General features: G+C 52.5%; 2 protein-coding genes across 7 annotated transcripts in view; one reads left to right on the forward strand and one right to left on the reverse strand.

The window, feature by feature from the left end:
- BRD7 (bromodomain containing 7) overlaps positions 1-865 on the forward strand; it is a 49,685-nt gene extending 48,820 nt beyond the window's left edge. For 2 of the 4 annotated variants that reach the window (XM_040253466.1, XM_040253467.1), the window contains exons 16-17: positions 176-319; positions 633-865. In XM_040253466.1, the coding sequence (XP_040109400.1) occupies positions 176-319; positions 633-688 (200 nt within the window). In that variant the 3' untranslated portion in view covers positions 689-865. Of the gene's footprint in view, positions 1-175 lie in introns of all 4 variants that reach the window. The other 2 variants (XM_040253464.1, XM_040253465.1) reach the window with 1 other exon arrangement.
- Positions 866-1,944: 1,079 nt separating this feature from the next.
- Positions 1,945-13,107, reverse strand: part of ADCY7 (adenylate cyclase 7) — a 50,089-nt gene continuing 38,926 nt past the window's right edge. For 2 of the 3 annotated variants that reach the window (XM_040253462.1, XM_040253461.1), the window contains exons 16-26: positions 12,195-12,279; positions 11,687-11,812; positions 10,762-10,860; positions 9,646-9,839; positions 8,702-8,789; positions 8,193-8,348; positions 7,344-7,490; positions 6,479-6,583; positions 5,977-6,091; positions 4,819-4,943; positions 1,945-4,636 (exon numbers count right to left, since the gene is read on the reverse strand). In XM_040253462.1, the coding sequence (XP_040109396.1) occupies positions 4,490-4,636; positions 4,819-4,943; positions 5,977-6,091; positions 6,479-6,583; positions 7,344-7,490; positions 8,193-8,348; positions 8,702-8,789; positions 9,646-9,839; positions 10,762-10,860; positions 11,687-11,812; positions 12,195-12,279 (1,387 nt within the window). In that variant the 3' untranslated portion in view covers positions 1,945-4,489. Of the gene's footprint in view, positions 4,637-4,818; positions 4,944-5,976; positions 6,092-6,478; positions 6,584-7,343; positions 7,491-8,192; positions 8,349-8,701; positions 8,793-9,645; positions 9,840-10,761; positions 10,861-11,686; positions 11,813-12,194; positions 12,280-13,107 lie in introns of all 3 variants that reach the window. The other variant, XM_040253463.1, reaches the window with a different exon arrangement.

A 13,107-nucleotide genomic window follows, 5' to 3' on the forward strand; every position in this document is an offset into this window, starting at 1 on the left:
AGGGAGCATTGCTTGAGTAGTGATGCCACTATAAAGTCTTAACACTGAAGGGGAACACCATGGACAGTTCATTTTCTGTATTCAGGTTTATTGAGCTTTTTTTTTTTTCAGTTATCTAAAGGAATCACATTTCAGTACCTTGAACTCTCTTTCTGTTGCTGTTTTTTTCTCCTAGCTGAACAAGTGACCAATAACCTTAAAGAACTCGCACAGCAAGTAACTCCAGGTGATATTGTAAGCACATATGGAGTCCGAAAAGCCATGGGGATTTCCGTCCCCTCCCCGGTCATTGGAAACCACCTTGTGGACTTAACAGCAGGTGCGTGCCCTGTGTCTCCGGAGAATGGAGAGCTAGGGAACATCAGTCCTCTCCCTCCAGCAACATCTGCAAGGTGTTGTCTCTGATGCTAACGTGTGAACTAGTCGAGTTTTCTTTCCATCTTGTCTAAGGAATAAAGACCTCACACATATGCGGGAAAATAAAACTATAGTGATACACCTGCCTAGTCTTGAACCTTGAACATAGTGAAGAAGGGCTGTCAACAGTTACTCTGTTATACTGTCACATCCCCTTTTTAATTAAAAGGAAAAAAGGTGCTAAATAAAGGGTGTGTTTTTTTTTTTTCTTTCAGATTTTGAAGAACCTAAAAAGACTGATGTTACTGAGTGTGAACCTGATGGGATTTGAATCTATCTGGTATTTGATTATATATTATGTATATATTTTTTTCATTAACTTGGAAATGCTTTTCAGAAGATATTAAATATTTGTAAATTGTGTTTTTAATTAAACTTTGGAACAGTTGATTTTAATGTTCCAGAGGTTGAACTTCTATTAGGTAATAAAGCTGAACCTGGACTATGAGCTGTATTGTACATATCACCTGAGTTACCCCTTCACCTTTTCCTGAGGCTGAAGTGTTAGAGAAGAGCTTGGAGAATAAAACAGCCTTTTTCCTGACCATCCATTAAAAAAGTTGCCCAAATCATTGAAATCCCTCGTTTTCCCATATTTGCCTTTCTTCTCATTAATTATAACCAAATGGTTCCTGACTTAGCAGATTTCACTTCGAGGATTTATTCAAAAAGTGGCCTTGTGAGGAAGGAATGATTCGGACCTATTGGAATACTGAGCAGAAAGTGGATGGGAGTGGACCTAGGCAAAGTTCTTGCAGAGGCGTGATAGTGCTGCTTCCATGTTTCACAGGCAGGACCATGACTGAGAAACCCTTCTTTAAAACTACCATCCAGTGAGATTCACATTGTTATACCATGAAAACAAATTCAACTTCAGAATTTACTAGCATGTCCCCCATATATGTGTTGAGGACGATGTCCTTATGTGGAAGCAGCAGGGCTTCCCACCACGAAAGCAAAACAAAATAAAAACATGTTAGGAGTTTCATAGCACTAACTTGTCTGGTGTTCCTTTTTGGTTTATTTTTGCCATTTGTAGAGGGGTTTTCCCAGTATAATAAAAGGACAAGCCAAACAGGATACAAACTAAATTGTCCATGAATATGTAAGGAAATCACCAAGCTTAAAGGAAAGTTGATGTTTCTATTTACTGTTTTTCAACAGGTCACCTATGATTCTGCCATGCCCCCTAAACTGATACTCATCTACTTTTATCTGAAAGGCGAAGGTTAAGTTCCTGAGCAGTTTAATTATTTAAGTAGGAAATGATACGTGGTCCTTCCTCTTCTATGACCGGGCACTAGACTGTGACCTAATTCAGGGAACAAATTAGGTTTAAGACCCTACTCAGACTGTATGGAGTCCTTCTGTAAAACACCCAGGCTGTGGAAGCTATTTTATTATTTTCTTGACTTTGAAAACTAACACTTAACAAGCAGGGTGAAGGAAAATTGAATCTCTCAAGAGAGTTAAGATGACCTAATCTTTCAAAAACGTTCTTGAAAGCATATGCCAGAAGAATTAGAGAATCCATTCAAATATGTATTTATCAATATTTATCAAGTCTTTTTAGAGTTTGTCTCTCAAATATAATTCAGGTAGCAACCAGCTCTTAAAACTTTCAATCTATTTAGCTAACTAGTTCCCAAAGACCAAGAAAACATTTAAATTCAGAATACTCCAGGACAGGTTTTCCAGATTGCTGCTTTAATCTATGAAAAGCTAAACAAAAGAGAAGCACTGGTACTTTATAAAAATGAAATATAACATTTTGAAACAAATGTTACAGATCTATAAATATTTAGTATGTCGAATAACCCCTAGTTGTTTCATGTACTTTATCAAAGCATATTTTTATACATATACACAATGTATACAGTGGTTAATGATCTTTTCTGTTTAGGAAATTTTCTTAAGGAAACCAGAAAACTTCACTAGCATCAGTGAGGCCACCTTAGTAGATATGAAGCATGTCCCTGACCCATAGAGAAGGTCAGTGTTAGGAAAAATACTTGTCTTGTCATAAAGCAAAATGACACCTGTGAACAAATGACTTGGTAATTGGAAAATGAATTTATAACAAGTAACTAAGTGATTTTTATGGTCAGTTATACACTATGATCTGAATGTCAGAAATTCAAAACTTAATATTATTCTTATCTGAGCACAGTGAAAAAAAATACATAAATGGTAACCAATTATTTCTTAAACTCCCAATTGGGATTTCTGTGCTGGAGGCAAACAGTAATTTGTATGTTGCAAGAGTAGAAGCGTGTCCACCTCAGAGGGGCCCAGCATACTGCTGCGTGTCTACACTGGATCAGTGACAGAGCCTTCGGGATTTCCCAGGAAAGCCCAGTCACTCCTGATTTTAAGGGTAGAGATCTCAGTGTAGTCCTTAGATGAAGAATTGGTGTGTGAAAAAGGCAATCTAAGTAAGGTTTATTTCCCTTACCAGCGTTTTCACCATGAAATTCCTTTAGGACAACAAGTTCTTGTGATTTATTCCTACCTGTTCCAGTGATGCATCAGAGCTGCCACTAGCCCACCCAACCCCAGGACTCAGCACTGGCCAACAGCAGGTTCGGCTCCAGTCCCCTCCCTGCCGTGGCTCGGGTGCCGGCTCACTCCACCGCCCCCATCCCAGGCAAACTCGGCTGCTTAGTCACCTGTCTGCAAGGTCGTGTCATCTTTTAAAGCCTCACGTATGCAAGACTTTCTGTATAATTTCAGGGGAGTTCATGGATGACTTGTGGCTAGAATTCCTGCTATACAGTCAAGTTCAGCTGTATTAGAAACCCTGGAGATACTCCGGTTATGACGCAATGAAGGCAGTTTGGAAAAGGGAATGGGCAGTTTGGTCTTTCCTCATGTTAAAACACGGATTGACTCCTTTCGATTCTTTGGAGCTGAAGTGCTATAAGACACCACAGCTCAAAAACCTGGCTTTTTCACTTGCCTGGATTCAGTCAGCTCAGAACATCCAAGCACTTGTTTGTGAGAGGCCTGGCTTCCAGGATCCGGGAACCTCTGCACATGCTGATGCTGAGCAGGTCCTCTTCAGAGCTAGCTGTGAGGACTGAAGAGGAGAACTGCAGCCTGTCAGCTTCTCACACAGAGGCCACTCCTTTCCAGTATAAAGCTAAGACAGACTGCAAGGTGGCCAGGGGCGCTCGGAAATGCACGAGGAGTCGAGGAAGGGCTGAGAGCTTACCCTTTCTTTTCTAAGGCTTTTCACTTACTAAACCTAATCTCAATTCTGGCTTCAAAGTTGTCTGATTCAAGCCAAGGCTCTGCCACTCGCTGCCTTCCTCTGGTGAGCCACGCTCCTCAGAGCTCCATCCCACGGCTGAGGTGACCCTGTGAGCTCACACAGGACAGTGGTCCCACTTGCGTGTCCATGGTTACCAAGGAAGAGGCTACACGGCGGGAAGAGAATTTATCCAGCGTCTCAGAAGCCATTTAGAGGGTGACACCTCAATAATGTATCCATTTTTAAACAGACAAATGCCAAAGAGGATAAGAAGTAAGAAGTGTCCACTGTGGGGCTTTCTCCCTATTTGAACCCATTTGTAGATGTAAAACAATCTTTCAACTCCATTTACCAGAATGCCTATATGAGAAGTGTGCGCTCTTTAGCTGGTGTGCTGGGGAGAAAGGAGTTCCCACCATCCTGGACGAGAAAAGACACGTTCCACACGTGCAGCTCACAGGCCGTGGGGGGCGGGGCAGGCAGGGTCTCCAGGTCAGGCTCCAAGGTCTCCTCCACAGCACCTTGGGGATGAGTGCATGGCCCACAGATGAGCTGTTCCCTGCTGGGCTGGAGGCCGCCCTGCAGACTCGGACAGCACAGAGGTGCTGGCTGCCTGTGTGTGAGGCCAGGTGATTGCCCCAAGCTGACACGTCCCCTACTGCAAGTCCAAGGAGGCCATGCACACACAGCCACCTGCTCAGGTGGTGATGACCAATCCCTTGGACTGCCTTTGTGCCTGGTGTGGGGCTGGGCCTTCCGCCTGGCTTGCTTCAGAGAAGGAAATGGGTTTCCAGCATGTCTGGGACCTACCAAAAGCCCTCAGTTCAGCCCCAGGCCTTGGAACTTGGTGATATCCGTACAGACAAAGTAAGTCCTCAGTTCACCTTTGCCTTTGACATTAATCAGCCCGCGGCACTCACAGGAATACCCTAGTCCCTGGAGGATGGTACATGTCTCTTCAGTAACCTGAAAAGGAAAGAAGCATAAGTCCTCAGAAGAGAAAAACCTGCTGTGACAGGGACGAAGAGAAATTGGCCGACAGGGTCTGGTTTCCCCCCAGAATTTGGTGGCTAGAATCCCCTGGCAGACTTGACAGCCCAGGCTCCCTCACCTCCACTGGGCACAGGTTTCCCCAGGTAAGCTTTTACCTGGATTTTTCCAAGTTCTCCAGTGCTCTCCATTCTACTGGCAACATTGACCGTGTTTCCCCAGATGTCGTACTGAGGTTTTCGTGCCCCAATCACTCCAGCAATCACAGGCCCATGGTTTATGCCTAAAGATATTTGCAGTTGGCAGATCATAAAGATATTTGCAGTTGGCAAATATAGCCTCCAGCTATAGGGCTACAGAATCCACCCAGCTACCACAGAAAGGATTGGCAAAACCATGAAAATGAAGGTAGGGACCGTGCTTCCTGCACCTGGGACAGGAGATGGCACTTGAGATGTGAGGGGAGGGCTCCCTGGGCAGTTCCTTTTCAGACTTGACTGGATGTGGAGCCTGAGTCCAGTGTTAACACTTTGTTTATCTGCTGTGTGTGTGTTAGTCACTCAGTCGCATCTGACTCTTTGTGACCCCATGGACTGTAGCCCTCCAAGCTCCTCTGTCCATGGGATTCTCCAGGCAAGAATACTGGAGTGGGTTGCCATTGTCTTCTCTAAGGGATTTTCCCGACCCAGGGATCAAACCTGGGTCTCCTGCATTGCAGGCAGATGCTTTACTGTATCTGTATCTGCTAATCACCTCTTAAACAGCGAATGGGTTTTGGGGACCGACCGTATTAGCTGTCGGTGACTACTTAGGTTAATAATTTTGATTTGTTTTCAGGATATTTAAGGTCACCTGTTTACAACTGGGGATTCTCCATGGTAATATATATTCCTGGTTACTTAAAACCTTCAAAGAAAAGTAGTATGCAAGGAAAGAATAATTTCCCAATCACTTGGTTATAAGATCAGAGAGGGATTTCTAAAGTTTTTCGAAACAGATGGCAACATACACCCAACTGAGAGTGGGGTTGCCAGGAGGCAGGGATGGCAACATACACCCCACTGATAGTGGGGTTGCCAGGAGGCAAGGATGGCAACATACACCCACTGAGAGTGGGGCTGCCAGGAGGCAGGAATGGCAACATACACCCACTGAGAGTGGGGTTGCCAGGAGGCAGGAATGGCAACATACACCCCACTGAGAGTGGGGCTGCCAGGAGGCAGGGATGGCAACATACACCCCACTGAGAGTGGGGCTGCCAGGGCTGCACAGTCCTGCCCTGAGCCACAACCCACCCCACCTTCCCGGGGCCTCACCAACTCGGAGGCGAAAGGAGTTGAAGGAGTGCCGATTGATGCCGTCCAGCTTGCTCATCAGGGCGGTGCTGAACTCCACCATGATGCCAATATGGGCGTGCTGCCGCTCCAGGTCCTGTGGGACAGAGTGCTGTACTTGGGGCCATGGGCAGTGTTGCCCCGTCTCCCTGCCTCCAGAGGACCCTGACCCGGGGAGCACCATGTGCCACCCAGGGCGTGAAAGCCATGGGGGGCCACTGCTGGGCAGAGCTGTACCTACCAAGCCTCCTCCACAGGGCGTCCAGGACCCAAGCACCCCCTTAGACTCCCCTCCTGGCGAGGGGCCCCCTGTCCCGACCCCTCCAGCAAATCGTCCCTCAGGCTGAGGCATGAGCTCCTTTGCCGCTCCCTCAAAGGAGGGAGTGTGGAGAGGCGCCCCTTCAAGCACAGTGTTGGCCTGGGGCTGTGCCCACTCTCCCCTCCTCTGGGGCTGTGGTGCGAGGCCAGCAGGTGGGCTGAGTACCTGATTCTCAGGCCCTGAGGGGATGCTGAGCCCCGCAGCGGCCATGTACGTGCTGCCGATGGTCTTGATCTTCTCCACACCACTGAACTTCGGCTTTAACAGCAGCTGCAGGACAAAGGGAAGCAAGACCGTACAAGAGGGCTGCAGCCTGGGCCTGTCCCCGGTCCTGAGAAGGGGGTAGGGTCCTCTCCCACCACCACTTCTGAATGCAAACATTTCTCCCGCTGGGCCTTTGCCCTCTGAGTTCACACCTCCGTACAGGTGGAGACAGCCTCTAGGTTCTCTCCCTGTTCCTTTGTTCCCTGACATTCCTTGTCTTTTTCATTCTCATCTGGTCTCATTCCCGTGTGCTTAGTAGCTCAGTCGTGTCCGACTCTCTGCGGCCCCACAGACTGTAGCCCACCAGGCTCCTCTGTCCCTGGGGATTCTCCAGGCAAGAATAATGGGAGTGGGTTGCCATGTCCTCCAGGGGATCTTCCCAACCCAGGGATCGAACCCAGGTCTCCCACATTGCAGGCAGATTCTTTACTGTCTAAGCCACCAGGGAAGCCCAGTCTAATTCCTACTAAGATGCAAACACCCCACTACTCAACAGAGTCTACACAGGCATGTGGATTATTTGCAGCTAAGACTTAAGCCCAAACTGAGTGACTAACTCTGCAACAGACTGCCAGCACAGGCTAAGCAAGAAATCAAACAACTCTACAACCTAAATCTAAGCAAGCTGCTGCCAATCACAGAAAAGATAACACATTACATGCTGAAGAGACAGAAAAGGCAAATGTGTGTGTTCTTTTCATAATTTGTGTGATGTGTGCTCCCCCCAAGGGAGCCCCGCTCTCTCCAGGCTGCGTGGAGGCCCTACCTCGTCAAAGTCGGCGATGATTTCGTTGAGCAGGCGCAGGCACTCCAGCCCTTCCTTGTTGACGTCGCACTCCGTGTAGAAGACTTTGAAGTCCGGCACCGACGCAAACATGACGCACACGCAGTCGTAGGACTGATGGTACCAGTCCTGGATTGGGGCGGGAGACACAGGACCCCATGGCCACCCAGCCTCCTGGGAGCAGGGCGGCGAGCAGACTGCGGCCGACTCCTCCTCACGCTCCAGAGGCAGGTGTTGCCGGGGGCAGGAGGGGGACAGGAGGGGCTGGGCAGTGGTTCTCCGCCTGACTACCATGAGATTCAACTGGGGACCATTACAAAACAGGAGGTTCTAAATCAGTTTGTTGAGGATGGTGGGACTCAGGTTGGCTTGGGGCTCCTTTAGGTGCCCTGTGTCTGCACAGCTGGGCTTGAGAACCCCTGGGTATAGATGGTAACAGTCAGGAGGCCTGGGTTCTCTGCTCGCTGGGCCTGAGTTTCCATAGACAGGGAACTCTGCTGCACAGAACTGGTAGAAATGCGTGTTTTCATCAGCAGATGGTCCGGATTACAAATACCTGGACATGTGCTCCTTGCAACAATTCTGCCAGCCAAGTACTATCAGCCCCACTTTACAGATGTGAAAATCAAGGCCCATGGCGGTGAGACCTGAACGCAGGTCTCTTGACTCCGAAGCCTGTTTTCTTACAGCTCATGGCACACACAGTCTCCTGGGAGCATTGGTGAGGCCAAGTGCCACGGGGACCAAGTGCAGAAAGCAGCCTCCCTCCAGGAACCACACCTGTGCCTCGGGCCTCCCTGCCCAGAGTGACTAGTCCCTTCTTGTCCCCACCTCATTTAACTTGTCACCGATGAAGTGGGCAGCCACGTGCGCAGGCAGGACATTCTCTAGAAGAAGGCGGTTCACGTTCTCCATGGTTTCAAACTCCTCATGTTCCTTCTTGAACTTCTTCTTCCACAGACAGTCCAGGCGGCAGTAATAGTCAATCTGTGGACAGGGGGATATCCGAGTCCTGGCTGCAGTGAGCGAGGGCAGAGGGCAGAGCACACTCGTAACCCCAGGGGCCATGGAGCCTCCCTGTGCCTCTGGCCGACATCACCAACTCAAGGGCTGCCCTGCGGTGGCCTTGAAACCCCCGTCAGCCGAGACTTACAATCCTCAAGTGACCCACACGATTAAATGTCACTCAAGTCCTGACGAGAAGTAAGGACACTTAGGACCCCTGACCCCGGGAGCAGAACATCCTGAAAAGACTGCATCTTATGTGCGGCTCCAAGTCCGAGGCTGCCCCCACCCGACCCCCAGCCTCTCTCCAAGCATAGGGGCCTCCCGGGCTGCACCTGTCTGGAGAGCATGATGAGGGTGGTATAGAACAAGACCAGGTAGAAATTGATCATCATCTTCAGATGCCATGAACAGGATGAGGAGCTGCTGGACACGAGGAGGAAAGGCAGACGTCACCCCCACTTCCCCCAGAAGCCCCCCAAATGCGGGCCCAGACCCGGTGCTAGCCCCTGGGAAAGTGAGCCAGATGGACGGGTGCTGCCCTCAGAGCTCGTGTGCGCAAGGCTGGCAAACAAGATGCTTCAGGTTGTAAAGTAAAGAGGCAGGTACAGTGGAGGCTGACAGGGAGGTAACATCGGAGCTGACACCTGGTCACCGGGAAGGGCCACGGCAAAGTCAAGGAAAGCACTGTAGGCAGGTGGGGGGCAGCCAAAGGCAGCCCACGCTCCTCAAGGTGAGCGGGGCTTGCAGAAGGAGTTGCAGGTGCAAGCCAGGCCCATGGGAACAGGCCTTGTTCTGGGTCCCCCAGTTTCTGCCTTTTAGCTCAAGGCAGCCAGGTCTCCTTGGCCCACCTGAACCCCCAGCCCCAGAAGCAGGCACATACCAGCCCCTCCATGTGTCTGGGAACAGACCAGAGACGACCACTCTCTGCAGAACTCTGAGACCCAGGACACAGCTCAGAGCCGGGTGCTGGGCTAAGGGCTGCAGCCTCCACCTCCCACCCCAGACTGGCCTAGAGACAGGAGACCAGGTGGCCTCTGGGGACCAGGGACACACCCCCTGCCAATGAGTCACATTCAGTCCTGAGCGCTGCAGACCCAGGGCCATGGCTTCCCCTTCTGTAAAGTGGGAACCACGCCACTTGCCAGTCCAGCCCACAAGCTGTCTGCTCCACAGGGGACTTTGGATGCAAGAGCACCCGAGTTTGAAACGGCACTGAGACAAAGCCAAGGGCGCTGCAGTGGGCACAGTCAGGACGGGCAGTGGGCGAGGGCCTCACCTGAGGGTGCCATTGGTCCCGGTGAGGTTGCCCAGGCTGTGGCCACAGCAGTCCCACTGCCAGCTCGGGGAGACGTTGAAGAGGGCCAGGTAGGCCACCAAGGCCATGGTCAACAGCACGACCTTCAGCTCCAGGCTCATCCGCAGGAAGACAGAGCAAGCGATGAAGGCCAGGATGCAGCTGCAGGTGCAGTACTGGGGAGACAGGGATGTTGGTCAGCCCCCCACCTCCTGTCTCCAGGCGGCACCTCCCGGACCAGAGGTCGCCGAAAGGAGGGGCACCTTTAGCCACAGGGGACTCCAGGAAGAACCAGCGTGTCTTCAGCATCACGCTCCTGCCTCCCTTAACAAGGAGCAGGCAATGGAACCTAAAACTTTCTGTAATATGTTGTTTTTAGCATAAGTTTACTTCCACTTACAGCCAATGAACTCATTTAAAAGGAAAAAAAAAATGTAGTAAATGAAAATGCCGGTGCCACGTGGCCGGGACAAGGTCTTGAGTTCTGCCGTGAGCTGGTCCCAGCCAAAGTGCATCCCGCCCATGTCGGTCTCCTGCTCAAGACCCTGCTGTGGCTCCCCAGCGGCCGCAGCACAGAGACCGAGCTCCTCACCCTGGCCCTTGGGCTCTGCCCAGAGCTGGATCTAACCTACCTCTGGCTCCATCTCCCAACCCTCCCCCACCTCCTCCCTGTGACACAACCACCTGAAACCTACTGTGCCCACCACCTGCCCCGGCTGTTTCTCTCGGTCCCACCTCCTATCTCCCTGCCGACCCATGACCTTTCTGCCCTTCAGAGACCAGCTCAAATCCTCCACTGCCCCCCTCAAGTCCCACCGCCCTCATTCTGTCCAGGAGGGCACTCCAGGCACTCCCGGCCCTGGCTCCACTGCCTCTGAGGCAAACCTGTCCGCCTCCCCAGGCCACATCCCCATCCACGAAGAGAGATCATGACGGGCGTGGTGGGGGACAACCTTCTCGCCCTGGAGGCAGGTGCCAGCACCCACCCTGCACTCTCACCTCTCCTGGGAGAGCCCATGGGCTCCGGAGCTCAGCACGCTCTGAGCGTGCAGGGAAAATCCGAGTGAGGGCACGGGGCACGCGGAGGGACACACTCACCGGGAGGAGGTGGCACGGACTCATCTCCCAGCCGCTCGCAGCCCTCAGGCCTGTCTCATTCCCAACAGGCGGCTCCCAGTCCTGGAAGGGCATCAGCGGCTATGGACAAGACAAGGGCCCTGTGAGAGGCGGTCTGGGGACGACCCAGGGTCTGCTCAGGCCAAGCAGGGCTGGGGGCAGAGGGCAGGGCCCGGGTCTCCGTGGCAAAGTGAGCATCTCCTGCCAGGCACGGCTCTAAGCCCAGCCCAGGGGCACGGCACCCCGACCTCCTCCCACCGCGGCCACAGCTCCACTGCAGCGGATGGCACGTGGATCCTGCCCCAGGGCCCCCGGGGCTGACTCGGGGAGAAGCTAGGAGCAGCGTTTTCAGTGAGTCCCCTTCTCCCTGGGTGATGCTGAGGGAGGCGGTCACAGAGTCCCAAGTGCAGCGGACAGGGAGGTCGGGAGGAGATACCGACTCTAGATGTGGGAGCGGGCAGGACCAGCCAGGACAAGTGCTGTCTTAGCACGAAGCATGTGAGCCCAGCCCACGAACTGGGACCCGCGTGCCCCCCAGCGTGTGCCCAGGGCAGCTCGACCCCAGTGAGGAGACAGGTCTCAGAGAGGCTGAGACAGGACCTCCTCGGGGGCTAGAGAAAGACAGCCACGTCAAGGACACAGTGGTGGCCGGGTGAGCGCTCTGGGGGCCTCAAGTCCTCGTGTGACCAATGCAGGCTGAGGAGCTCGGAGCCACCACGGGGGCTGCCACAGGCCCGGCCCACCAGGCTGTGGATTATGGCCACATCACATGCTGCTTTTAGGCAACAGAATTATGGGATTCTAGAACCTAGAGGTTCCCAGCGTTGAAGACTGGCTCCCTCCTCCCCGAAGTGTGCTCAGCCTGAGGGGTCCTGGCCAGGCCCACCGCCCCAGCCCCGGCACCCACCAAGTTGATGATGGCAACGACAAGCAGGCTGCCGATGGTCAGGATGGCCAGGGACACGCGCAGCAGGGGCTGCGTCTCCACGCTCTCAGTGATGGCTCGGAGCTTCCCCCGGGTCGGGCAGCACCTCTGTGGAATCACAGTGTCATCACAGAGCACCCGCAGCACCCGAGGGGGCCCACAGCCCAAGGGCCCAGCAGAGTGAGAGCTTCTGAGAGCTCCGAGCGGGGATCAGGGGTGCTGTGCCTGTGTCCAGCCCAGAGCTCAGGACACATATGGTGAGCAGACAGAAGGGACATCCCCACCCTTGCGGCTGAGACAGCCATGGCCACTTGGGGACCACTAGCACCTAGGAAGGAGGATCCTGGGAGGAGTCTCCAGGGTACTCAGCACTGTCCTCCAGGCTGGGGGCAGAGCTTGTGGGGAGGGGCTGGGGCTCGGGGCTGGGGCCACCACCACCCTGACACCTGCTGGGGCCCGGCCAGTACTCAGCCAGGGGCTTCCTGCTCACCAAGAACTCATAGGCAAAGCACAAGCCTAGTACCAGCCCGAGCACACAGGCCACCAGCCCAAAGGACACACCCAGAGTCTTCGCCCTGGAGAAGAAGGAAAAACCTAAGTTTGAGGGGACCTTCTGCCCAGGGCATGTTCCCCACCCCCAGCACCTCAGCCAAAGGAGGACTCTGCACACTTTGGTCCGGCTGCCCCACGAACAACATACAAGCCCAGAATCAACATCACGCCACACTCCCCCCACCCCCGCCCCCCGCCATTTCTGGGCCCAGTACACAAGAAATGAGTGGTTACACAGCCTTTACACTCCTGTCCAGCAAGCACATAAGCACATCTAAACATGTTCCTTATTTCGTCTTTCTTAAGCACATCCTGAACCTTTGGCCTAAGCACCTTTCAGAGGCCACCAAGGAGCTGATCCTACTCTCTCCCATGACCTCAGCCCCCTGTCCCTGTCCACCCCCTCCTCTGCCTCCCCCTCATCAATAGAGACCCCTCCTCTACCCCAGAGCCTCAATTTCCCACACCTAAGAGGGAGATGGTGGCAGTCATGATTTTAGGAGTTGGCCCTTCTACAACTCCAAACACCTAGGGCAACTGAAATGCCTCCAGGGTCACAGATAACCGGTGACTGTGGTGGTGGGAGGCATGTGGGGGTGGGGAGGCCTACAGCATGAGAGAGCAGGCACCTTCAATTAAAACGAAAACCTGCCGTGGCTGATTCATGTCAATGTATGGCAAAAACCACCACCATATTGTAAAGTAACTAGCCTCCAATTAAAATAAATAATACCTTTTTTTTTTTATTAAAAACTGAACATTGGCAATTCCAGGTATGGGGACCACTGCACCCAGGCTGGTTTCTGCAGCTCAAAGTTCTAAAGCGACTAGAGTTACTCACGGCCAGCCCC

This window comes from Oryx dammah, unplaced genomic scaffold (genome assembly GCF_014754425.2).
Source record: "Oryx dammah isolate SB20612 unplaced genomic scaffold, SCBI_Odam_1.1 HiC_scaffold_13, whole genome shotgun sequence".
Lineage (NCBI taxonomy): Eukaryota > Metazoa > Chordata > Mammalia > Artiodactyla > Bovidae > Oryx > Oryx dammah.